Source organism: Sminthopsis crassicaudata, chromosome 1 (genome assembly GCF_048593235.1).
Source record: "Sminthopsis crassicaudata isolate SCR6 chromosome 1, ASM4859323v1, whole genome shotgun sequence".
Taxonomy (NCBI): domain Eukaryota; kingdom Metazoa; phylum Chordata; class Mammalia; order Dasyuromorphia; family Dasyuridae; genus Sminthopsis; species Sminthopsis crassicaudata.
In genome coordinates, this window is record NC_133617.1 from 572,583,495 (window position 1) to 572,608,973 (window position 25,479).

The 25,479-nt window shown below is 33.1% G+C and overlaps 2 protein-coding genes across 11 annotated transcripts in view; one reads left to right on the plus strand and one right to left on the minus strand.

The window, feature by feature from the left end:
* XRCC4 (X-ray repair cross complementing 4) overlaps positions 1 to 8,961 on the minus strand; it is a 365,806-nt gene extending 356,845 nt beyond the window's left edge. For 7 of the 10 annotated variants that reach the window (XM_074282158.1, XM_074282151.1, XM_074282154.1 and 4 more), the window contains exon 1: positions 8,789 to 8,949. The gene's annotated coding sequence lies outside the window, so the exon portion shown is untranslated. Of the gene's footprint in view, positions 1 to 1,007; positions 1,028 to 8,788 lie in introns of those variants that run through there. The other 3 variants (XM_074282159.1, XM_074282152.1, XM_074282153.1) reach the window with 3 other exon arrangements.
* A 22-nt stretch (positions 8,962 to 8,983) lies between these two features.
* TMEM167A (transmembrane protein 167A) overlaps positions 8,984 to 25,479 on the plus strand; it is a 32,055-nt gene continuing 15,559 nt past the window's right edge. Inside the window, exon 1 of the mRNA XM_074282161.1 lies at positions 8,984 to 9,096. Coding sequence (XP_074138262.1) covers positions 9,094 to 9,096 — 3 coding nt within the window. The 5' untranslated portion in view covers positions 8,984 to 9,093. The remainder of the gene's footprint in view (positions 9,097 to 25,479) is intronic.

Below are 25,479 nucleotides of genomic sequence, written 5' to 3' on the forward strand. Positions count from 1 at the left end.
ATATGAGCAAAATTACAAAACACTTGCCACAAAAATAAAGTCAGATTTAAATAATTGGAAAGACATTCAATGTTCTTGGATAGGCCGAGCGAATATAATAAAGATGACAATACTCCCCAAACTAATCTATTTATTTAGTGCTATACCAATCAGACTCCCAAAAAACTATTTTAATGACCTAGAAAAAATAACAACAAAATTCATATGGAAGAATAAAAGGTCGAGAATTGCAAGGGAACTAATGAAAAAAAAGTCAGAGGAAGGTGGTCTAAGTGTACCTGATTTAAAGCTATATTATAAAGCAACAGTCACCAAAACCATTTGGTATTGGCTAAGAAATAGACTAGTTGATCAGTGGCATAGGTTAGGTTCACAGGACAAGATAGTGAATAAAAATAGCAATCTAATCTTTGACAAACCCAAAGATCCCAAATTTTGGGATAAGAATTCATTATTTGACAAAAACTGCTGGGAAAACTGGAAATTAGTATGGCAGAAACTAGGCATGGACCCACATTTAACACCACATACTAAGATTAGATCAAAATGGGTCCAAGATTTAGGCATAAAGAACGAAATCATAAATAAATTGGAGGAACATGGGATGGTTTACCTCTCAGACTTGTGGAGGAGGAAGGAGTTTGTGTCCAAGGGAGAACTAGAGACCATTATTGATCACAAAATAGAACATTTTGATTACACCAAATTAAAAAGTTTCTGCACAAACAAAACTAATGCAAACAAGATTAGAAGGGAAGTAACAAATTGGGAAAACATTTTTACAGTTAAAGGTTCTGATAAAGGCCTCATCTCCAAAATATACAGAGAATTGACTTTAATTTATAAGAAATCAAGCCATTCTACAATTGATAAATGGTCAAAGGATATGAACAGACAATTTTCAGATGATGAAATTAAAACTATTTCCACTCATATGAAAGAGTGTTCCAAATCACTATTGATCAGAGAAATGCAAATTAAGACAACTCTGAGGTATCATTACACACCTGTCAGATTGGCTAAGATGACAGGAACAAATAACGATGAATGTTGGAGGGGCTGTGGGAGAACTGGGACACTGATGCATTGTTGGTGGAGTTGTGAAAGAATCCAACCATTCTGGAGAGCAATCTGGAATTATGCCCAAAAAGTTATCAAAATGTGCATACCCTTTGACCCAGCCATACTACTACTGGGCTTATACCCCAAGGAACTACTAGAGAAGGGAAAGGGTCCTGTATGTGCCAAAATGTTTGTGGCAGCCCTTTTCATAGTGGCTAGAAGCTGGAAGATGAATGGATGTCCATCAATTGGAGAATGGTTGGGTAAACTATGGTATATGAATGTTATGGAATATTATTGTTCTATAAGAAATGACCAACAGGAGAAATACAGAGAGGCTTGGAGAGACTTACATCAACTGATGCTGAGTGAAACGAGCAGAACCAGAAGGTCATTATACACTTCAACAATGATACTGTACGAGGATGTATGCTGATGGAAGTGGATTTCTTCAACATAGAGAAGAGCTAATCCAATTCCAATTGATTAATGATGGACAGAACCAGCTACATCCAGAAAAGGAACACTGGGAAATGAATGTAAACTGTTATTTTTACCTTCTGAATCCAATTCTTCCTGTGCAACAAAAAATTCGGTTCTACACACATATATTGTATCTAAATTATACTGTAATATATTTAACATATATAAGACTGCTTGCCATCTGGGGGAGGGGGTTGGGGGAGGAAGGGAAAAAATCTGAATAGAAGTAAGTGCAAAGGATAATGTTGTAAAAAATTACCCATGCATATGTACTGTCAAAAAATGTTATAATTATAAAATAAAATAAAAAATTAAAAAAAAAAAAAGAAATCATAGATGAAAGGTAAACTTTTAAAAAATCTAATATTTACAGCATAACAATGAGTGATTTTTAATAAAAAAAGAGCTCTCTTTAAAAAAAAAAAAAAAAAGAACAAACTCTCCAAAATTAAGTTTCAATCTTTTGAAAAGAAGCAGTTTTGCTATTAGTAAACAATGTAACTGAAGAAAAGATTTTTCAGAAAGACAGTTTGAGAGAATTTTCTAATGCAAAAAGGCTTTTGCAAGGAGAACAAATTACAATGATGAGAATGCCCACTTAAAGCAAAGTGATATAAATTCAAGATAAATCATCAAATATATAAAATGAGGCACAATCTGCTTAAATGTTTTTCCCTTCTATTTACGGAATAACTCTACCCAGGATTTTGCAAAGTTTTATCAAGAAAGTAGGCATAGGTAATTTTCTTATTTGTGTATAACATTGAAAAAAGGATGAGTGGCTTGTAAAATGACTATGAATATGTTCTCTGTGATATATTTCATATGTAACTAACTTTCTTTGTAAAATCAAATATAATGTAATATTTAAAAACTTAATTTTTCATATTCGGTATTTCTTCCTATTGGCTATTTTATGAAACCTAAAATCACTTTTGTATCAATAAATTTAAGATATCAATTTAGTAAATAAAATTTAGACATTGTGAGTACAAGTGTGATTAGGTTTTATGTATATCAATGAGTTAGCTTACATTTTGAGAATTTTAATTCAATGTTAATGTTCAAATCCATCTATAAATAGATGAAATTTATCTAGGATAATTTAAATGTTTTAAATTTATGATTTTAAGTGTTTTCAATGTTTCTCTGTTTTGCACCAAAAAAATAAAACCTTTCTAGAGTTAACAAAGTAGTCACTCAATATCTCAAGAAAACAGAAACAAGACCAGCCCAAACCTTCTCTCTAAAAGTATGGCAGAGATTAGCACAAGTCCAAAGTCAGGATTTCTGCCCACTGGAATCACTCTGGCTCTGGTGCTCTCCTCTCTTTACCTAACACCTTTTAACCTTACTTCCAAACCCCATAATAAACCTCTTTTATCAATCTAGGTTTTCAGGTCTGTAAATTCCTTTACAGGAGACTCTTGCGCCGCTAGTAGACCTCATTTAACTCTATATCCTTGCGCCAAATCTAAAGGGGTTGCAGGGGAGCTCTATTTGTTTCCCTGTACCCTGAACTTGCCACTAGATCTCATTTTCATTTAGGTACCCCCAATTATAAACCTCATCACTGTGAAATAGAACTTCAGGTCTCAACAATCAGTCACAAGGCTGGACAGAATAAATGAGACTGCCATGGCCAAACTCTCTTCACTATTACTCTCTGGATCTCAAGAGTTATACTCTCCCATCCCAAGTGAATCTCTAACTCCAAACTGCAAATGTACAAATCCCATTCCCCAACCCCAACTTGAGCCATGCCAGATCTGTCTTTCTCTGTAACTCTGACTCTCCAATGATCATACTCCTTTTTCATCTTAAACCTTTTCCCCCCCTCATTCCTTCTCCTGGGACTCACTGAGACCTGCCTTCTTCCTGACTGTTCCTCTTTTCAGGACTGACTGTATTACCTCTACTACTTCAAAGTCACTAATTGTTACGGGAAAGACAGAGAACACTTGTTGCTATGCCTTGCCACTTTAGATTTTACCTCTAACAATAATAATAATAATAATAACCAGTCTTCCTTTGATGTTTCCTCTATTCAAATTTATCCAAATCCTGAAAGCTGCTATCTATTAAGTCAATCAGGACATTTTTCTTCCTTCAATTTGTTTAGTTCCCAACTCATAATCCTTCTCACAACTCCAATTCCTGAACCCATAAAGGGGATTTCAACATGCATGTTGATGCTTCATCAAATAATCTAACTTCCCATTCTTTAATCTACTCAATTCTCACAATTATATTTCCACTATAACTTAATCCTAACCACAAATAATGTCATAACCTTGATCTTGTCATCACTTATAAGAGTTCTACATCTATGTTCATAAACTCAGAAATTCTTGTACCTGACTCTATTTTTTTATCATTGTCTCTCTTGATACCTGGTAACCTGGTTTTCTGTTGTCACTATGATCTTTATTTCTTCTTCCTTTAAAGTCTTTGCCTCATTACCCCAAAACTAGCTACATTTGTTTTCTTTCCCTACTTCAATCTCTTGGTGAACCAATTCAACTCTACATCATCCTCTATTCTTAAATCTCCTGGTCCTTTTATCCTGCTGTCAAACCTCAATGCTGGATTCCTCCCACTATTCACATCCTTAGACCTATTCACATGCTACTGTACAGAACAGGAGGAAACATGCCATTTAGGTCCATTACATAACTACCTAATTTCATCTGGTCTCTCACTGTAGCATCTCTATTCCCTACTATTTAATCAGCTACCACACTCTCCCTATGAGACTTTTCTGAATCTTATCTTTCCTCCAGTCTCCCACAGAAACCTTGTCTTCCTTTCAGGTAAAGTCCTTGTTTCATATCTCATTGAAAAGAATGAGGCCATCCAAAGAAACAGGCCCCTCATGTCTCTTTTTCATTCACATCAACCAGGCATTCTTCCACTATATTCTCCTTTGTCTTAGATAAGGTGTCTCTCCTCCTTGACAAGGTCAATTCCTCTACATTACACTTGATTCATTCTCTCATTTTCTCCAACTGCCCACTCCATCATCCACAATTCTCACTCTTTCACACCTACTTATAGGTAAATTTATTTGCTTTCCATCTTTAAATAAAATAAAACCTTCATATGAAATGACCATCCTGGATACCTATTATTCCATAAGTTTTTTTTTTAATTTTCAAAATATATACATGGATAATTTTCTTTTTTTTTTATTAATAGTTTTTATTTACCAGATATATGCATGGGTAATTTTCAACATTGACAATTGCCAAACCTTTTGTTCTAATTTTTCCCCTCCTTCCCCCCTACCCAGATGGCAGGTTGACCAACACATTTAAATATGTTAAAGTATAAATTAAATATATGTATACTATATGGATAATTTTCAACATCCACCCTTACAAAACCTTGTACTCTAATTTTTTTCCCTCTCTTCTTCATTCCCCCCCCCCAAGTCGGCAAGTGATTTAGTATGTTAAACATGTGCAATTCTTCTATACATATTTTCACAAATATCATGCTGCACAAGAAAAATCAGATCAAAAACGAAGAAAAATTAGAAAAAAACAAAATGCAAGCAGACGCTAAAGAATGAGAACATTGTGTTGTAATCCACACTTGATTCCCAGTTCTCTCTCTGGGTGCAGATAGCTCTCCATCACAAGACCACTAGAACTGGTGTGGCTAAACTCTCTCTCTCTTTTTTTTTTTTTTTTTTTTTGCTTAGACAATTGGGGTTAAGTGACTTCCCCAGTCAAACAGCTAGGAGTGTTAAGTGTCTGAGGCCAAATTTGAACTCAGATCCTTCTGACTTCAGGGCTGGTGTTCTATCCACTGAGAAGTCACCTAGCTGTCCCTGTGGCTAAACTCTTTTAAGAAAGTCATCTATATTGAATGATTGTTCCACTTCCTCTTTTTATTTTTAAAATTTTTTTTCCCAATTACACATAAAAATACTTTCTAACATTTATTTTTTTTTTAAATTGTTCAGTTCCATTCCCAAAGAGCTATCAAACTGTGCATACCCTTTGATCCAGCAGTGTCTCTACGGGACTTATATTCCAAAGAGATCTTAAAAGAGGCAAAGGGACCCACATGCGTAAAAATGTGCCAGTCCTTTTTGTAGTACCAAGAAACTGGAAACTAAATGGATGCTTATCAGTTAGAAAATGGCTGAATTAGTTATGGTATATGAGTGTTATGGAATATTATTGTTCTGTAAGAAATTATCAGCAGGATGATTTCAGAGAGGCCTGGAGAGACTTACATGAACTGAGTTAAGTGAGGAGAACCAGGAGAATATTGTACACACCAAAAGCAAGATTATACAATGATCAATTTTGATGGAAGTGGCTTTTTTCAACAATGAGATAATTTAGGCCAGTTCCAATGAACTTGGGACGAAGAGAGCCATCTACTTCCAGAGAGAGGATGGGGACTGAGTATGGATCACAACATATACTTTCACTTTTTGTTGTTGTTTACTTGCATTTTGTTTTTACTCATTTTTTTCCTTTTTGATCTGATTATTTTTGTGCAGCATAATTGTGAAAATATGCATAGAAAAATTGTACATGTTTAATCATATTTTGGATTATTTGCTCTCTGGGAGAGGGGGAATGGAGGGGAAAAAATTGGAACACTAGATTTTGCAAGGGTGAATGTTGAAAATTATCTGTGCATGTATTTTGAAAATAAAAAGCTTTAATAGTAATAAAAAAAAATTGTGAGTTCTAAATTCTCTCCTTTCCTCCTTCCCCATAACCAAACGCCCCTGATAACCAAATTGATACAGATTATGTATGTGCAATCTTGCAAAATATATTTCTCTATTGTCGTGTTGTGAACAAAAAAAAAAAAAAAAGAAAGAAAATATAAAATGAAAAACAGTATGCCTCCATTTGCATTCGGACTCTATTGGTTCTTTTTCTGGAGTTAGATGGCAATTTTCATCATTAAGTACTTTGGTACTCAGATCATTATTATTTCTGAGAATAGCTAAGTCATTCACAGTTGTTATTATGTACAATGTTCTGTTTGCTCTGGTCACATCACTCGGCGTCAGTTCATCTAAGTTTTCCCAGGTTTTTCTGAAATGATCCTGCTCATCATTTCTTACAGAACAATAATATTCTATTATATAGCATATCACAACTTGTTCAGCTATATCCCAAATAATGGGCATCTCCTCAATTTCCAATTCTGTGCTACCACAAAAAAAAAAAAAAAAAGAATTGCTATAAATATTTTTGTAAATGTGTTTTCCTTTTTTCTTCAATGTCTTTGGGATACAAGCGTAATAGTGGTATTGCTGGACTATAGGATATGGACAGTTTTATTTCCTTTTGGGCATAGTTCCAAATTGTTCTCCAGCATTATTGGATGCATTCATAATTCTATCAATAATGTATTATTGTCCTAGTTTTCTCAAATTCTATCCAACATTTATCATATTCCTTTTCTGTCATGTTAGCTAGTCTAAAATGCATAAAGTGATACCTCAGAGTTGTCTTAATTTGCCTTTCTCCAACTAATCACTATTCAGAACATTTTTTCATATGATTATAGATGGCTTTGAATTCATCTGAAAACTGCTTATTCATCTACTTTAACCATATATGAACTGGGGAATGACTTATGTTCTTATAAATTTGACCATTTTCTATGTTTAAGAATTTTATTTTATCGAAGTTAAGAAATTGGGTCTTTATCAGAGATAGTTGGAATACATTTTTTTTTTTTTTTTTTTCTCCCAGCATTCTGCCTTCCTTCTAACTTTTGTTTTGCTTTTGTTTGGACATCTTATTATAATCAAAGTTATCTACTTTAAATTCTGTAACACTCATTTGCAAGTAAATTCCTTCCTTCTCCTTAGATCCAATAAGTATTGTTTGATCTCCAGATTTGTTTGCTATAACCCTTCATATCTAAATCATGTACTTATTTTGACCTTATTGTGGTATATGGTGTAAGATGTTGGTCTATTCCTACTTTCTGTCATACTGTTTTCCAATTTTCCCAGCAGTTTCTGTCAAATAGTGAGTTCTTGTCCCAAAAGCTGGGGTCTTTGAATTTATCAAGCACTAGATTACTATGGTCATTTACTTCTCTGTATTATATACCCAATCTTTTCCACTGATCAACCACTCTTAGCCACTACTAGAATAATTTGATAATTACCTCTTTATAATATAGTGTGAGATCTGGTACCCCAAGGTCACCTTCCTTTGATTTTTTTTTTCATTATTTCCTTTTATACTCTTGACCTATTGTTTTTTCTAACTTTATAATTTCTTGGCAGTCTAATGGTATGGCATTGAATAAGTAATTCTCACTCTTTTAAATGCCCTATCTTCTGATACTACTCCTGTTAAGAATCCTCTTCCTAGTCACTCAAATCTTAATGCCACTCTCAATCCCACCCCCAATCCCACTGCCAAATCCTGCCATTTTTTTCCTGACTTCCTATTACCCCCACAATCAAATGGTTGACATTTAAAGCCATTAATAACACGGCTCTTTCCTACTTTAATCTATTTTTATACCACTTTGTCTACTTTTTAATCTACATTACTAATAATTGTGTGGTCCAGTCATGCTGGCATTCTTGGGTTCCTCTCAGAATATCCTACCTTCCACCTCAGTATCTTCACCCTATCAGTCCCCTTGTCTAAAGTACTCTTTCCACTCATGTTCGATTCCTAGATTCCCCCAAGTTCAAATACCACCTTCTGCAGAAGGCCTCTCCCAAAATCCTATCCTGAGATTCTGATACGTCTACTTTGCATATGTATCTCGAACGTATTTAGTCTTTTACACGTAGCTTCCACATTCGATTTTGAGTTTCTTTAATGACAAGTAAAGAATTGGGGGAGGGGGAGAACGACGCTAGTCTTATCAAGTGAAAAGCATATAGTAAGCGCTTAATAAATGCTTAATGATTCTGCCTTACAATTTGCGAACATCTGACCGGAAGAAAGGCTTTGGGATCACAAACTATTAAATCCATTAGTCTTCCCTTCCCCATCCTCCACCCCTTCCAAGTTTAGCAATAGTAAGGGCACAGGTTCTGCCCAGGCTAAGACAAAGCGGGTCGGCAAGCACTTTCTGAAGCGTCGGCGGCAAAGAATGGGAAGTGAATGACTGCTGAAATAAGCTGGGGAAGGCCCAGGAGTCTGACCCGGGCAAGAATAAGGATGGACCGGGGTCAGTGGATTAAGCGGACTCATAAACTTGATGAGGACACTCCCGCTTCCGGGCTTACCTCACTTAGGGTCTCCGCTTCCGGCTTCCTCCAAAAGGCCCGCTCCCGAGATAGAATGAGGCGTAACCAATAGGAAGGATGTTTCTTCCCTTGCGTCACTACCCAAGGACAGATGAGAGGCCCCTTCCCTACGTTCTAGACCAACCGCGTCGCCGCAGCCTTGCAGTGCGTGAAACCCGTTCCTTCCTCGAACCAATCATCGGGAAGTGTGGGGAGCCAGGCGAGGGGAAGAGGGCGGAGCCAAACGCCTCTTCCGCCCGTTGCCCCGGAAGGGTGATGTGGCTGGGGGTATCGGAGGTCTCACTATGGTAAGATCCAGAGGTCCGGGTTACGATGCTAAGGCTGGTTTGCGGGCGGTGGGCCGGGGTGACCCTGGGGTTAGGGGTGACGGGATGCGGGGCAGACTTCGGTTCGCAGACGGATAAATCCGGCCGGCAGGCAGGGAGCGGGGAGCCGGTACCAGAACCTCACCGGACGAAGGGTTTCTGGAAAGGGTAGAAAAGAGGGGTCCGAGAAACCGGGGGAAGGGAGAGAAAGACGAAGATAAGCTACTCCCGCCCTCCACCCCGTCCCCGGCTAAAGGGGGCTCTTCCAAGAATTTGGTGTCCGGCCGAGTTATCACCCCAGCTGCGCGGAGATTTTTTAAAATAGCATCTGAGCTCGTCAATGGAGCGCTGTGGCAGGACTAGATTTTAGCTTGGTGCCTGAGGAACTTGGAGGCTTCTGAGATCCACAGATTCCCATCTGTTTTTTTTTAACCTGTTTCCCCTCCCCCCAATTCTTACCTAAGCAATAGTATAGGAAAGGTTTTCCGGCCCCAACAATTTGCTGGAAAAAAAATCAATTATTTTAAAAGTCTCACACCGGAACTTAAATTAGTGGACTCCCAAGATTTCTGTCAGTAAAATAGTTCATAGTAAGTGCGACCTTGATAGGAACTCATTCCGCAGCCTTTCTTGCCTTGTTCCCTGCCTCTTCCCCTCCCCCGCAACATTTAAATAAGTTGAAGTATAATTAAGGAATACCAATCTGAAAATTAACAATAAATTTTGAATTGATTAAAGGCACAAAAAGTAATAGAGTGATGGAAGGATCTAATAAGAAGCTTCTTTACTTTTTTTTTTTTTTTGGCCCATTGTATTAAGTACAAAAAGATTTTGCTATTTATTTGCCCCACCTCCGACTGCTACTGAATGTGTGACTCTTGGTGTCCCCAAGGAAACTATTATATTCTATAAATTGCAGACTGTGATATATGCTGGTAGAGGGGTTTTCCTCACTAGGAGTTCTCTATTCTGTCAGTGACATCACAATCTGTTTTAAAGCCAATATATTTAACAAAAGTAAGTTTGGGTTCTTGTAACCCAGAAAGGTGTCCAGTACTCTACCTTGGTAGGAGTTTAATATTTCCAGTGCAAGATAGTGAATCTTGGTATTATTTATGAGTATATTTTATTGGTATTAATTTAAGATCCACTGTAATAGTGAATAAACTTGATTCTTTTAACAGCTTTAAAGAGAACTCTAGGAAGTTTTCTATTTGATGACTTTTTTAAAGGTTTATTCTGAATTTGGCAGACTATGCTACCTGCTAGAAACCTTTCTATGTAAAAAAAAAAAAAAAAAAAAAAAAAAGAATTGTTTTTGAAACTTTTAATCTCATTATGAGCAGCTTGTTTTTCTTTCATTCTGCATACTTCAAGGCTGTCTTGCTTATCTGTGTTCCTCCCTAAAACTCTTCTGTTCATTTCTTGAAATGATTTGCTAATGCTCTAGTATTTTGGGGGGAGGAGGGAGGGGAAGCATCACTATCACTCTTCTCTTTTCTCTCCTCCTTCCCACCATTCCCTCTGCAAAAAAAAAAAAAAAAAAAAAAAAATTCTCCTTTATAACTAGATACCATAATAAGATAAAAGAAATCCATACATTGGTCATACCTGAATATGTACTTCTAGTCATTCACTTTTGTGAAGAGATGGGAATTATGCCCTTAAGAGTCATAGGTGAATGCTGAATTGAGTAGAATTACTGAATCTTTCAAAAGTTGTTTTGCTTTACAAAGGTGTAGTTATTTTATAAATTATTATCCTGGTCCTGCTCACTTTGCTCTGCATCCGTTCATAATGGCTTTCTCCAGTTTCTCTGAATTCATCCCTTCATTTCTTCAGACAAAACGTTCCGTTCCATATAGCATAATTTATTCAGCCATTCCACAGTTTTCAGGAACTTTATTTGTTTCCAGATTTTTTTTTTTTTTGCTACATAAAGTGTTGGAACAAATATTTTTATGCATACAGATCTATTGTGACTGGTATTGAAATACCAATTTAGTTATCTTAATAATTTTAACCTGCTTTTTGAAATTGTTAGACTAATTCACAGTTCTGTCAATGGTGCATTACTTTTCCTGTCTTTCCATAGCTTTTTCAACAGTTGTCATTTGTTGGCATCTTTGTCATACTGATATTTTTGAGGTGGCACCTTAGAATTACTTTAATTTACTTTTATTTATTTGGAGTATTTTTATATGTTTATAACTTGATTTTGTTTTTGAGAACTATACATTCATATCTTTTATATGTTCATATCATGTCAGTTGTAAAATGGATTTTTTTTCTTATATATTGGAATCAATTATCCGTATTGTATGTTACACTTTTGTCAGAGAAACATCCTGAAAAAAAAAGTTTTTTCCAGTCGGAAAAGTTCCTTTTCTAGGAAGGAGTCCTCTCCTTCCTAATTTTTGCTGAATTAATTTTATATAAAAACTTTTTAATTCTATGCAATCAAAATTTTCCATTTTATTATCTGTGATCCTCTTTGTCTCTTTCATTTGGTCAAGGTTTCTTCTGTTCCCTGATTGTGAATGGAATTTCATTTCCTTTGCCTCTAATTTACTTAGGTTATTGTATTTCTAGAACTTATATCTTATTGGAGTTTAAATGTATTATATTGTGTAATATGTTATAAAAGTAATTTCTGCCAGGCTCCTTTCACAGTAGTTCTTGCAAAACAATGAGTCTTATATAATTGAAGTTTGGGCGTTTTTTAACATTGAGTTACTATGATTAGTTACGTTTTGTGTTCATAATCTGTCCCACTGATCAATTTTTGTTGTTTTTAAACACTACCAAATCATTTTGATGATTTTTGCTTTGTTGTATAGTGCGAGACCTGGTACTACTGGCTCCTTTTTTTTTTCCTCCCATTATTTCTCATTGAATTCTTGATCTTTTATTCCACACCTTCTGTGCCCAAAGTTTTAGGCTCAGGTCTTCTCATCTGAGTTCATGCTGATATTCCTAGTCAGACTTTTCACTGTTTTTTGTATAGTCAGGCTGAAATATAAGAGGTTACCAATAAATGTCTGAATTTTTATATCATTATTCAAGCTGATGTCTATTTTAAGTCATTGCTAGAAGATATATGGGAGAGTTAAGTTCCTCTTGTGATCTTTCATCCTTAGAAATATATTTGCTTTTATACTAGAAAACAATTACACTTGAATTTCATATTCATACAGAAATAGGTGTTTTATCTTTTGGTTCCTTTCATAGTAGATAAAGGATGTAGTTCTAGTTGCATTATTAGTTTAATATCATAATCCAAAAGAATTATAAAAATTGTGTTTGTTTAATGTTATTTAAAGCAAATTAATAGGGCTGTTTCTCTGCTTGTCACCTTTTAAGATCCATGTACCAATAGCCCTTGTATATGTAATAAAAAATGTGATTACAGCTAAACTGTAATTGTTTTAATATTTTTTCTTGTTTGATCTATAATGGAAACATCTGTCAGATTGTTAGTCTTTCTATCTTGTTCCTTGTTATTTATTCACATTAGCTTGGGTTGTCTGAATTAGAAAGAAGTATGGGGGAGTTCAAAATAGGCTTATGTAGTCATTCCTCAACAATGAATCCTTGTCTAAGCATCTTTTTAAGGTTTTACTCAGAGACATTCCTGAGGGAACTTAGAGGTAATTAATATTATGAGTTAGGAAATAGTTAAAAAAAGAGCTTAATTCCAGAAATGAGTCAAAAATGGGATACTGCCTCCTGTGAGGTTGAATGAATTTCTCTTCTGAGGATCTTAGCTACAAAAATTCTCTGTCATAGCAATGAACACAACCATATAATAAGACATAGGTATTTTAATGTAGGGGAAAAGAAACAATTTTACATAGTTGGTCATTCTAATATAAATATAGCAATAGGCTGGAGAAGCTAAAAACTCTTTAAGCTCAAGCTTCCAAGAAGCCGAATTGTTGCTTTTGATTAATGTGATTAAAGAGTCTAAAAATATTCAAAACAAAAATCGAAGTTGAGGAATTATTATGAATGTTAATAATGTTAGAATATAAGTTGCTGGAGGATAGGGACTTTTTTGATTTTGGTTTTGATTTCCCATTGTCTAGTACAGTGCCCAGCGCATAATAGGTTCTTAATAACTTAAATACTTATTGATTAATTTGCTGAATCATGTGCCAACATTGTATTCCCTTAGGCCACATTTTGGAAAAACAGAATGGTCTAAAGCCATGATTCCTAATTTGAACTGATGCTCTCTAATCATTTGATTTTATTTAAAGATCCCTATTTTCTTAATTTATTTATGTTCTAGGGATAAAGATAAATATAAGGAAAATTACTTCTCTCAAGGATTAACCAACAGCTATGTAGCATTTGAAATAGTTAAAGATGTTTATGTCTTCCTCAATTAAAGAAGTGAATATAGTAATTTTTCTCATTTTACAGATGAGAAAGCCAAGGTGCAGAAAGGTTTATAGGATCATAAATTTAAAAGTGTAAGGGACCTTTGAAACCACCAACCCCTTCATTGTATTTTACAGATGAAGAATCTCTAGGGAAGAAAAAAAGGTCATTTCATACAGGTCAGATATCTTTCAGAGACGTAGGATTCCTATCCAAGTTTCTCCTTACTCCTAAACTAGCATTTTTTTTAAAATATATACTGTGTACATATTTTAATTTCCCATATAATTTTCAGATATTCTGGATCATTGGAAAAGCAGATTTAAGAACCACCAAATTAGACTATTTTGTTAGTTTTTTGTTTTGTTTTTAATTTAAATGGCTCAGTGGACAGCATCAGCTCTGAAGTCAGGAGGACCTGAGCTGAGTTCAAATGTGGCCTCAGCCACTTAATACTTCCTACCTGTGTGACCCTGGGCAAGTCACTTAACCCCAATTGCCTCAGCAAAAAAAAAAAAAGAAATTAAACCTACTTATCTTTTTACAATCTATATTAATTGTTCTTCTATATACTTTAAGAAACAAATCCTGAATTACTTTGCATTTGCAAAAATGTCTTTTTCTAATAAGCCCTAAAACAAGATTTTTCTCCTTGAGGATCAGATGTATAACAATACTTACTGTCCCTTTAAGTAACAGCTATTATAAGTCCATTATTCCAGTAGGTATGGAAAAATTCATTGGTCATGACGTTGGATAACCCAGATTTTAGCTTCTGACCATTTTTTCATATGGAAGTTCTGAATGCAAATAGGTTGACCTCATGCCTAATAGTTCAACATATAACTACAATAAAGACCACCTCTTCAGTTACATTGTCAAATGAACTACCGCTGACTTTGTAACACTTTGTCTATAATATAAAAAATATTGCTCATATTAAAACTAAGCTTAATAAAACTTTTAGGATTATAAATTTAGAACTTGAAGAGATCTTAACTTAGCAAGCAGGTCCTCTTTCTTTCTCAATGTAAGCTTAAGAGTAATGACTATTACTGACCAGTATTACTTAAATCATTTATGATTCAAGAATCATGTTTAATGTTACCATAATGTAATCAGGTAGATTAGGGATTAGGTTCTAATTTATCCAACTTTAAATCTATATTCCTTTGAATATACTGTGGGTTAATGAGCCTAGATAAACATTTGAACAAGGTTTTTTGTTATCTTTTAATTTTTCAAGTAGTGAAAATCTACTTTCTCTCTTTCCCCCAATCTTTGGGGGGAAAAAACATGAAAGCCCTTGAAACACATAGATCTGGTCAAGCAAAACAAATTCCAAAATTGTCTTGCCCAAAAATAATATTCGTATCTGCCCTCAGTCTTCAATAGGTATTTTTATAATAATACTTAAGATAATAACAAAATTTCAGATGCTACTCTGGAAGAACATAAATCATTAAAATTAAATATATAGCATACATATTATAGGATTTAACAATAAATATAAGAATTAAGCACTGAGCTATAAGCTAGCTTCTTTTGAGACTTGATAAAATATAGCATAAGGTATAGTTCTAAGAGTATTCGTTTTTGAGTACCATGCCCTGGTTTCAAATCTTGACTTTCTTGTTTCTTGCATAGTGTTGGGCAAAGCACTTTAACTTTTCTAGGCCTCAGTTGCCAAATCAGCTAAATTGTCCTAGGAAATGTATCCTTTGGGGGTGACCAATCCTGATTGCTTAATATTTATTGAAGATGCTCAAGCAAAAGAGAAATGGGAGATTGGTGAGGAGAGCCAAACCTGCAGTACGGGATGAGGAGAATTTAATCCTCCCCAAGTAATTTGTATGACAATTTGTATAACATCCAATTTTCTAGATGTAGCTTTCCTACAGTTGGTGGTACTCTAAATAGGCTATAAACTAATAAACAGTAGAAAGCTAAATGGGTCATAAATATAGTTTTCCGGTACCATAAAACTTCACTAATTCATCTTTATTGGGAAAAGGCATACCTAAATTAATGAAAAATCACAATTTTGACACTTTAAATAATTGTGTTAGCTAACATATAGATCTTTAAGGTTTACAATGTTATCATATAGACATTATCTCCTTGGACCTTCAGGACAACTCCTTAAGATATATGTAGAGGGATCATTTTCTCTACCATATAGGAAAAGAGTAAGTGTTAGAGCCAGAATTCCAGCCCAAGTATCTTAATTCCAGTCCAAGAATATGAATATACTTCTCTTACTCTGGATTACAATTATGACGACTCTTTATACACTGTACTTTATCAAGATGATAAGAATGGCTTGTAGCTTTACAATTAGGTATAAAAGATCATCTTAAAATAGTATTGACCTTTAATTTTTTGTCTGTAAATGATAGTTTATAGATATAAATAATATTCAAAAACATTTTTGTCCTCTTACCAAGAAATATTCCTTTTAAAATTCCATACTATTTTTACCTTTTTTCTGAGCTCACCGTTTCTACACACACACACTAATTGTGTTGTTAAATTCTACTTATTATTTTTTATATAATCAAAACTTTTTAAAAGATGCACAGATAAAGAGTTTGGGAAAAGTTAAAATATTACTAAAATTGGTACAGAGCATTTACTATATAAACAGCTTATGGTTTTTTTACTTAAAAAAAAATATACTAGTGACAGTATTTCCTCTTTCAGTTTCAAGGATTCTTATTACAGAGAATGTCTCCTAGATAGGCAAGAAAATGGCATTAATACTTGATTTTTTTATGGATTTTTAGCAATACATACAAATATTGTCAAAACAAACACTGTGTAATTAATTTTTTTATCTAACAAAACTAAAGATTATTACTTCCAGTTTTTAATTATATTTGAAGATGTCATTTTGAAAGGATTTTTTTTTAATAAACATAATTGAAATATGAAATAAAAGGTTAGAAAGAAAGGCCATTGTGTTTCAGAAAAAATTTTTGTGGTAATTTAAAATGTCAACTAATTTCTATTAAACATTTGATACTTTTCTCTGAGCTCTATGTAACCTATAAACTTTAAATTATCTTATACTTCTATGTTATTTAATAAACTTTTTGTGACTTTTTTTATTTAACAAGTCTAGACTTGTAAATGTATATTATTCTTTTAATTTGGGCATCTTGTTGGTAGAATGTGATTTTGCTATACCTAAGGACTATTCTTTTGAAGATTATTTGTGAAATTACTACCTTGACTTTTAAATATCTAAAATCATGAAAAAAGGAACCTTAGAAGTTATCTCTTCTAACTGTCCATCTGTCTTATGAAAATTATGTCATAAAGATAGGATGGCAGGTAGGTAAGCTGGCTTTACCACCCTCCTTGGGAAGAAGATCTGTTCCCCTTGATAATCAAGACAGGTATGTACATATTCCTATTCTAAAAGTTGGTCTAAAAATTGAGAAGGAGAAGACATAAAATAATACAATCTTAGTCATATAGTTTTTAAAGATAGAAGAAAATTGGATATTTTTTGTTATTTGGAAGGAAAGGATAAGTAGTAAAGATCAAAAATGAGAGAATGATTTAGTGGATAAAGGTCATTTATTAAGCACTTAACTATCTATGTTCCAGGTACTATGTTAAACTCTGGGAATAGAAGAAAAGCAAAAATTCTCCCTGGCCTCAGAGTACTCTGTCTTAGAGGAAACAATGTGCCATTAACTGTGTGGAAAGAATATATACAGGGACGAGAGAGAGACTGAGAGAAAAGAAAAATAGAATAAAATGTGAGAGGCAGGAAGGAAACAAATTATTAAGTACCTTTTTAAGTTCCAAGCACACTGCTATAGATTTCATAGATATATCTCATTTACTTTTCATAGCACCTCTGAGATATAGATGATATTATGATTCCTCATTTTACAATTGAGAAAATTGAGGCACACATACAAATAGAATAACTTGACCAGAGTTACCCAAACTCAAATACCTATTTGAATTCAGATCTTCCTCAGTCCAGGTCCAACACTTTATCTACTGTGCCACTTTGCTACCTCTAAGATACTTGTATTATTGGAGACCTAGGAAAAATCCTTTCAAAGAAGATGGGTATTATTGTTGTTTTGTTGAGACTTGAAGGAAGCCAGGATATGGAAAGGAGGAAATTCCATATATGAGCAACAACCATTGAAAATGGCAGTCTAGGAGCAGCTAGGTGGCACAGTGGATAGAGCACCAGCCCTGAAGTCAGGAGGACCTGCGTTCAAATTTGGCCTCAGACACTTAACATTGTGTGACCCTGGGCAAGTCACTTAACCACAATTGCCTCAGCAAAAAAAAAAAAAAAAAAGAAGAAGTAGAAGAAGAAAATGGCAGTCCAATAAGAAGATTAAGAATAGACTTGTACTAGTGGCAGATCACTTAGTTCAAGATATATAGGAGGTAGTTATAGATTCAACAAGATACGTGTTTGAATCCTTAGCTTGTGACTTACTATGTAATTGACCTTGGACTAGTCACTATACTTCACCAGGCCTTAGTATCATCGTTTCTAAAATAAAGGAATTAAGTGTTCCTTAAGTGCCTTTCTGGCTGTAAACCTATGATCTAATAACAAGCGACTTTGACAGCAGTTAGAGAGACAGAGACATGAAAGGAAATTGTTCGTCATGTGAAAAGTTGATCATAACCCAATGAGAAGAAAAATGTATTCCTAGTGTTCTGACTTCTAAGTTTTTCTGTAAACCATATGGGTTAAATAGACTCTGTGAATAAGTTTGTGCCACTGAATAGATATAATTGATAGTGAATAAGTTTGAGCCACTAAATCTTGTTTATTTAACAGCACATTTTTGTTAAGTGTACACTGTACAGTAAGTATATAGTCTCAAACACTGTTTATATAAGGGAAAAAGTCTACTTATAAATATCTTAAATTGTGAACAAGATTTTGGAATGCAACTCATGTATAAATAAACTGATAGATTCTTGTATCCTTACCTTGGTATGGCTTATTCATTGATATAAAATTAATAAATTTCTCTTGGCAAAAATTTTGTTCTTTAAAATTCATTTATTATATGATGAAAGTAGAAAAGCTTTGCCAGAATTTCGTCCTTATAAATAAGTCCCCAAAAGTAATTTTATTGCTTTGAGCCATAGATTTGTAAATCATGTAAAATAAAATAAGTAACATAACTATTTATGACAATTGGATATTAGAATTGACAAGAGCTTTTTCGTACTGCTATTATAACAGCATAAAAATTGCCTACATTAAAAAAATAAAATAAAACCAGAAGTTTTACCCAATGCTTTACTGCCAATTCTTTAGAGATGACTTTACCTTCTTGCTGATTTGATTGGGCACTTATCCCCCATTTTTATTTGTAGAGAGCATCTTCAATAAACATTTAAGTATCATGACCCTTCCCATTTCTGTTTATAGGATCACAGAGCTTCAAAAGAAATCTTAGCATTTGTTTGATGAAATCCCTTCATTTTATAGATTTGAATATTGAGAACTATAGATATGATGACTTGGCCTAGGTTACATACCTATGTAATGCTAATTAAAGATCTTATCAGAATGGGACCTGGGTCACATCTAATGAGATGTAGTAAGGCTAAATATAAGGAAATTAATATAATGTTTGAGACATAATCAGACAGCAGTTCATCTGGGGGGAAAAATCTACAAGTTGAGTCAATCGTATGTATGAAACCCCAAGAAAAGTGCTTCTGGGCTTTAACTATAGGAAAGGTGTCTTCAGGATTAAGGACATGAGAATATAGGTATTTTCTGCCTTGGTGCAATAAAATCTGAAATTGTATTGAATTCTGAGTATCACATGCTAGGAAATACTCATAAGCTAGACACTGTGCCAGGAGCAAGCCAAGATGGTGAAGGATCTGGTCATAATGGAATTTTGGGATTAGTTGAAGGAATTGTAGCCTGGGGAAGTTTTATAGGTAAAAGGGTGGATTGGAGGCAGGATCATGACAGTTGTGTCAGAAAAAAATTACATTTATCCTTAGTCAAAGGAGGAAGAACTAGTAGCATTTGAGGGAAATTACAAAGTCAGATTTAGATTTATTGGGGGGGGGGGATTCCTATCAATTATATCTATTCAGTAATGGAATGAACTACCTTAGGAACTGCTGGATTTTCCCTTAACTGAAAGTATTAAAGAATAGGTTGGGCTATCATTTGTTTAGAGTGTTGTCAAGGGGATTCTTGTGCAGATCTTTCAGCTAGATCATCTCTAAGGACCCTTCTAACTGACTCTTTTGCATGTCTTTTGGGACATTCAAGCTTGATAAATTAAAATTTAATGTTGCTAATTTAAAAATAAGATTAGTCAGCAAAATAATTTTGTAATATGAAAAGAATAGCAAAATTCTGGTTTTCTAACAAGTGCTTTAAAGAAAATGTTATTCAGATCCTATGAACACATTTTTCAGCAGCTGTGGTTGCTTAGTTTGGGCATATGGATACTTAATTTATTTTGTATATAGTCTTATTTGTTCTCTGAATTGTAGTGATTTTTAACATCAGATAATAATAACATAATGAATTTATAAGTAGAAACTTCTTTGGAAGTGGTGATAAAATGCTGGCCGTTTCTCAAATAGTGATTTTCACAATAATCAGGTCATTCATTTTTGCAATTTCATACTTGTTTTCATTCCCTTTTTTTCATTTGTCTTCATTTCCTAAGTTATAAAACAAGGGAAAAAATTTCTTTTGTTCCATATAAAAGAAAATTATGTTGATAGATAAAAAGCATATACATGTGTTTGCAATGTTTTATAGTTAGTATTTTATTATTTTTTCATTGATATAAAAAATTGTAGCTTCAGTTTCTTTTGTTTTTTTAAATGTATTTACTTAAAACTTAAGTACAAAATAGAAAAAAATGTCCTATAACATAAGAAAAGATTCAGAATATGAAACAATAAATGTTTATATCAGGAAAACCTATATAATAAATACAATACATTATATTCCTGAGCTGTCCATCTTTTTTTTTTTTTTTTTTTTCTTTTTTTCAATTTCCCTGTAGGTTTTCTTTTGTTCTCTGCTGTGTATTTCTTTATTATTTGGGTGTCTGTGTTCATACATGTACATATATATGCATACATACATTTGTATAGATATCTATGATCACACATATATACACATACATTCACAAATATCTAGGTAAGAACATACTATGCTTATTTGTTTCTCTGAAGGTGAATAACTTCAGTTTTTTAAATGAGGAAAATTAGCATGCATTATCTACCAGTTTTTATTTGTAATACAATTTTAGGAACATAAATTTTCTTTGTTACATAGAAGCAGTCAGCATTATTTCCCTAAAGCAGAGATAGTGCTATGAATCCAGGAAATTCTGTCAGTAATTCAATAAACAATATTTACCGAGCACTTATTAGTATATATAATCATCTGAAACCTAAAGCAAAGATTAAGCATCTGTCCCTTTTATGTAGTAAAACAACCACTTAGCCAAAGATTTTGTAGAATTTCTTTGTATGCTATATTTTATTGAGGCTATTAACTGTCTCATTTTGTTTGTTGGATTTTTAGAGTTTTTTAAGTCAGTCAGTCAGAAAGCAGTTATGAAGTACCTAATGTATGCCAGGCACTGCACTTATCAAGTTGCCTACAAACAGGAACAATTCTTATGTATTTGAAGGAGATGTTTATATATTTTGCATATAGCATATTTTCAAAAAGCAGCATTCATTAATGGACAGAAAGTGGTCCTCAAGGACAGAAGACCTCAATTAGGTTCCATTTCTGAAATCACTGCCTTTGTGAGACAAACCAAATCATTTTTCTTCTCAAAATACTAAAAGACTATAAAGTCATACAAAGCCACCGAAGATCTACATTGGTAGAGGGAATTCTATATTGTTGGGGAATGAAATCATAAGCATCTAAACATCCCAAAACAAAGCCCTTCTTGCATATTGGATCTTGTTGTATTTTCTTTCTTGGTTTTTTTTTTGTTTGTTTGTTTGTTTGTTTTTTGTTTGTTTGTTTGCTTTGGCAAACATAGAAGCTCTTAGTATTCTAATATGGAGAGATAGATTCTTTACCCATATACTTATTATAAGGAAAACTTAAGTCTTTCTCCTCTGAAAACAGTGCTGTTTGGTTTTTAGATACATAATTTTAATTATATTAAAGATGGAGGGTCCCTTTGTCACAAGTGTGAAGCATGTTAGAAGAAATTTTATCAGGCTTCTTCATCACTTTACATAATCATGTAGTTTTGAATGGTTATTTGACTTTTGCTGATTGGTTTCTAATATTGGGTCATTTTTTCATATTTTTCTTAAAAAGCCAAATTTTATGCAGGTGACATTTAATATATAGATTATAGATTCTCTGTTGAGATTTCATTTGAATTTTTGTATTATTAAAATTGATTTGTAGTTCTTTTTTTCTGTCTTATTCCTCTCCGGTTTGAGCATCAAAACCATATTTGTCTTAAAAAGCGTAGTCAAATGCCTTCTTTTTCAATTAGGGAAATTTAATATTTGTAGCAGGAGCATTACTTGCTTTTTAAAGGTTTGTTAGTACTCCCTTCTAAAATATATCTGGACTAGGAGTTTCTTCCCACTCTCCCCACCTTCATTAATTCATTTATAGTTTAAGATTATATTGCTTAAGATTTCCATTTCTCACCTTATTAGTTTGCTTATTTTCTTTTACCTACTTGCCCATTTTCTGCAAATTATGTTTACTAGCATATAATTATACCAGTTTCTGGTTATCATTATTTCCTCACCATTCTCTTTGGATTTACTTTGTTCCTTTTTATTAAAAGATGATTATTTTGTTTTTTTAGCTTTTTCTTCTGAAAATCAGATTTTCAAATAGTTTATCAGTTTTGTTATTCACTTAAAAAAACAAAATATCAGTTCTATAGTCTTTATTTTTTTATTTTATATATTCTTTAGTTTTCAAGTCATCTTTTCTGCTTTCTTGGGTGTTTTAAATTGTTTTACTCTATCTTTAATTATATACCCAATTCATCTGCAACTTTTTTGGTCAACATTTTTTAAGTAGTATAATTTTTCTACTGAACACTACTTTAGCTCCATTCCCTAAATTGTGTTATGCTAATGTTGTTTAAACATATTGCTTCTGTGATTTGTTTGATCTGCTCATTAGATTGATAACTGAGCATGATTTTAGATCTGTATCTTTTGCTTAAGTTTTTGTATTATTGATATTTTAAATTATTTGATGGGCTATCTAGGGTATTCCATTCTTTTACATTTATGTATGGTTTTTGCCTAAGAAACTGATTCTAAAATTATAATTTTCCTTAATATTACCATTCAAAAGTTACAATAAGTCTTTGAAATGTACTTTTTCTGCTTTTTTTTGCTTTATTCTTTTTCTATCCAAATTATCTAGTTCTGGCAAAGGAACATTAAGGTTTACTATAATTACTCTTTCACTATCATTTTTTGCAGTTTCATAGAATCATATAATTAGAACTGGAAGGAGCTTTAAGAGGAAGAACCCTGGTTCATAGAGATTAAATGATCCACACTCCACCTGCCTCCATTGTTTCTGTGTCAGCTTATCCCTCAGACCCCTTTTCTACTGTTAAATGTAAATAACTAAATTAATCTTTATAAACAGTGTAAGAGAATTGAAATTGTCACCACCTTCTGTTTTTATTGCAGAATTGAAAACAGACCACACAGAATTCATGGCCATTTTTTAATTTAGTGGGTAAGATACTAATCCACCAGTACCCATGGTTATTTAGACAGATCTAAAGAAAACAAGTTTGAATTATTTCTAAGACTGCTTGAAACCTCTCTCACCTAGTCAGTCCTGTATTCTACTGAAAGCCTTTAAAGGCTCCAAGATCATCTTCACTTTATGACGAAGCATTGGATCACATCTTTGTGGATTTATAGAAAAATCTATTTCTACATATGCTTTCAGTCATCAAATAATGAGCTCTTCCAGCAGATAATCAGTGTCCAATAAATATCTGTCATTGATGGTTTAAATAAGAATTGTCCAAGGAAAGGTTAATAAAATCTTTGTAGTAGAGATTTCTGTTCTTTTCCTTTATATTTAACATTTCTATGTGAAACATTAATGCTAATAAGTTGTCTTTATTTGTCACTATTGCAAAGTATATATACCACCTCATTTTTTCCCCTCCCAACAAAGCTAAGTAGTAGATGCTATTTTTTCTTCCATCTCTATATAGATGAGGAAATAGGCTCAAAAAATAATAATAATAATAACTGACTTGTCAAGTTATAACTGACTTAATAGTTATTAAGTGTCTAAAGGGGGATTTTGAGCTCATGTCATTCTGATTTCAATTCTAGCAAAGTATCATCATGAGAGTAGTATATTCAGATAACAATAAAATCTCAGAAGCAATGTCAAAATGTTGACAATCCATATTTTAGTTTCTATCTCTGGATGCAAAAACCTGTCATTTCAGAAAAAAAATTTAAAAATAAAGACTTATTATACTAAGAAAAGAAAAAACAACAAAACTCCTTTGTTCTACATCAATAACATATTACTTGGTACTTTTAGGTCAATATATATATATATATATAAATTTTAAATCATTTAAGAGAACTCACAGCATTTATGCATTCATTATTTTGGATTCTAGAGGTTAGGAAGACGTATTGTTAAGTCAGACACCACTCATGCTTCTGACAAATTTGAAATGTAAAAATAGACTTAAATGTGAAGGGAAAAACTCCCCAAAATTTTGAGCTGCATAACATGTTAGTGATATGACCAAGAATCTGTCTTTAATTTAGATTACTGTATTGATGCTGGTATCCATGTTAATTGATGCCTGGGGGCCTGCAGAAAATCAGAGTGCTTTATAGCAATGCCTTGAAGATTGAGAAGAGAATAATATTAAACTGAATAAATTGAATTGTTGGAAATTTCATGATGCATATTGAAACAAAGAGTTATGAGAAGCATAACCTATGCAGAGCTAATTGCATACTTTCTCTTAGTGTTGAACTATGTGTGAAAATGAATGAGATTTTGGACATAATTATTAAGTAATTTATAACAGGATTTTTTCAGAATGTATTTTAACAGACATGCATATGTGCTTAAAATCTACACATCATTGTTACATTTTATGAAGAATTTATTCCTCAATAATAGTAGTAGCATATATTATCTGTTATTGTTTTAGTCACCCTTTTTTTAATTGGGGTTTACCAATTTTATGATTTCTTAGGCTTAGTTATTTAAGACACATATTGTCCAAGGCCTGAACATTATACAGTTATCCCTTCCACATTCCTGGGAGAGACTGATAGATGATGCTGCATCATGCCTGTGATCTGAAAAATCCATGTAAAATTTTTTATACCACCCTTCATACCAGAAAACTCTAATTTCTTTTTCTTTTATGGGATGTTACTCTGTGTCATCTGCAAGTGTTTGCATGTTGTCTGAGGCTTTGCAAAACTCCCCCTAAAATTCCCATTTAATTGCTTATGGAACTATAATTCTTTTCCACTTAAAATGGGATGTCCTGCTGATAAAGAACTATTTTATTTAGACTTTGAAATTTGGTATTAACTCAGTCTCCCAATATTCATAAGCTCTTAGCCATACCATATCTTTCTAGTCATATTGTTTCTGAAGGACATAAATTATCCATGAATTAGCTACCTTTTATTCATAATGCCATAGGCTCAAGATATTCAAGACCATAGAAGCCTAAAAACTGCCAAAAATTGGCTTAGGTCTTTACACTTTCTAATTTACCAAAATTATACATAAAACAGCTAAGGTTAACCTTTGTTCTCTAAGAACCCACACATTCATTTTGAGACATATTTTTATTGAATTTGAATTTTTTTTCTTTTTTAGCATTGAAGTTGTGTTTTGAAAGAAGCAAGTGAGTAGATGTTTAATTCTAATCTTGGTTCAAAACATTTTTAAAAAGTGATTAA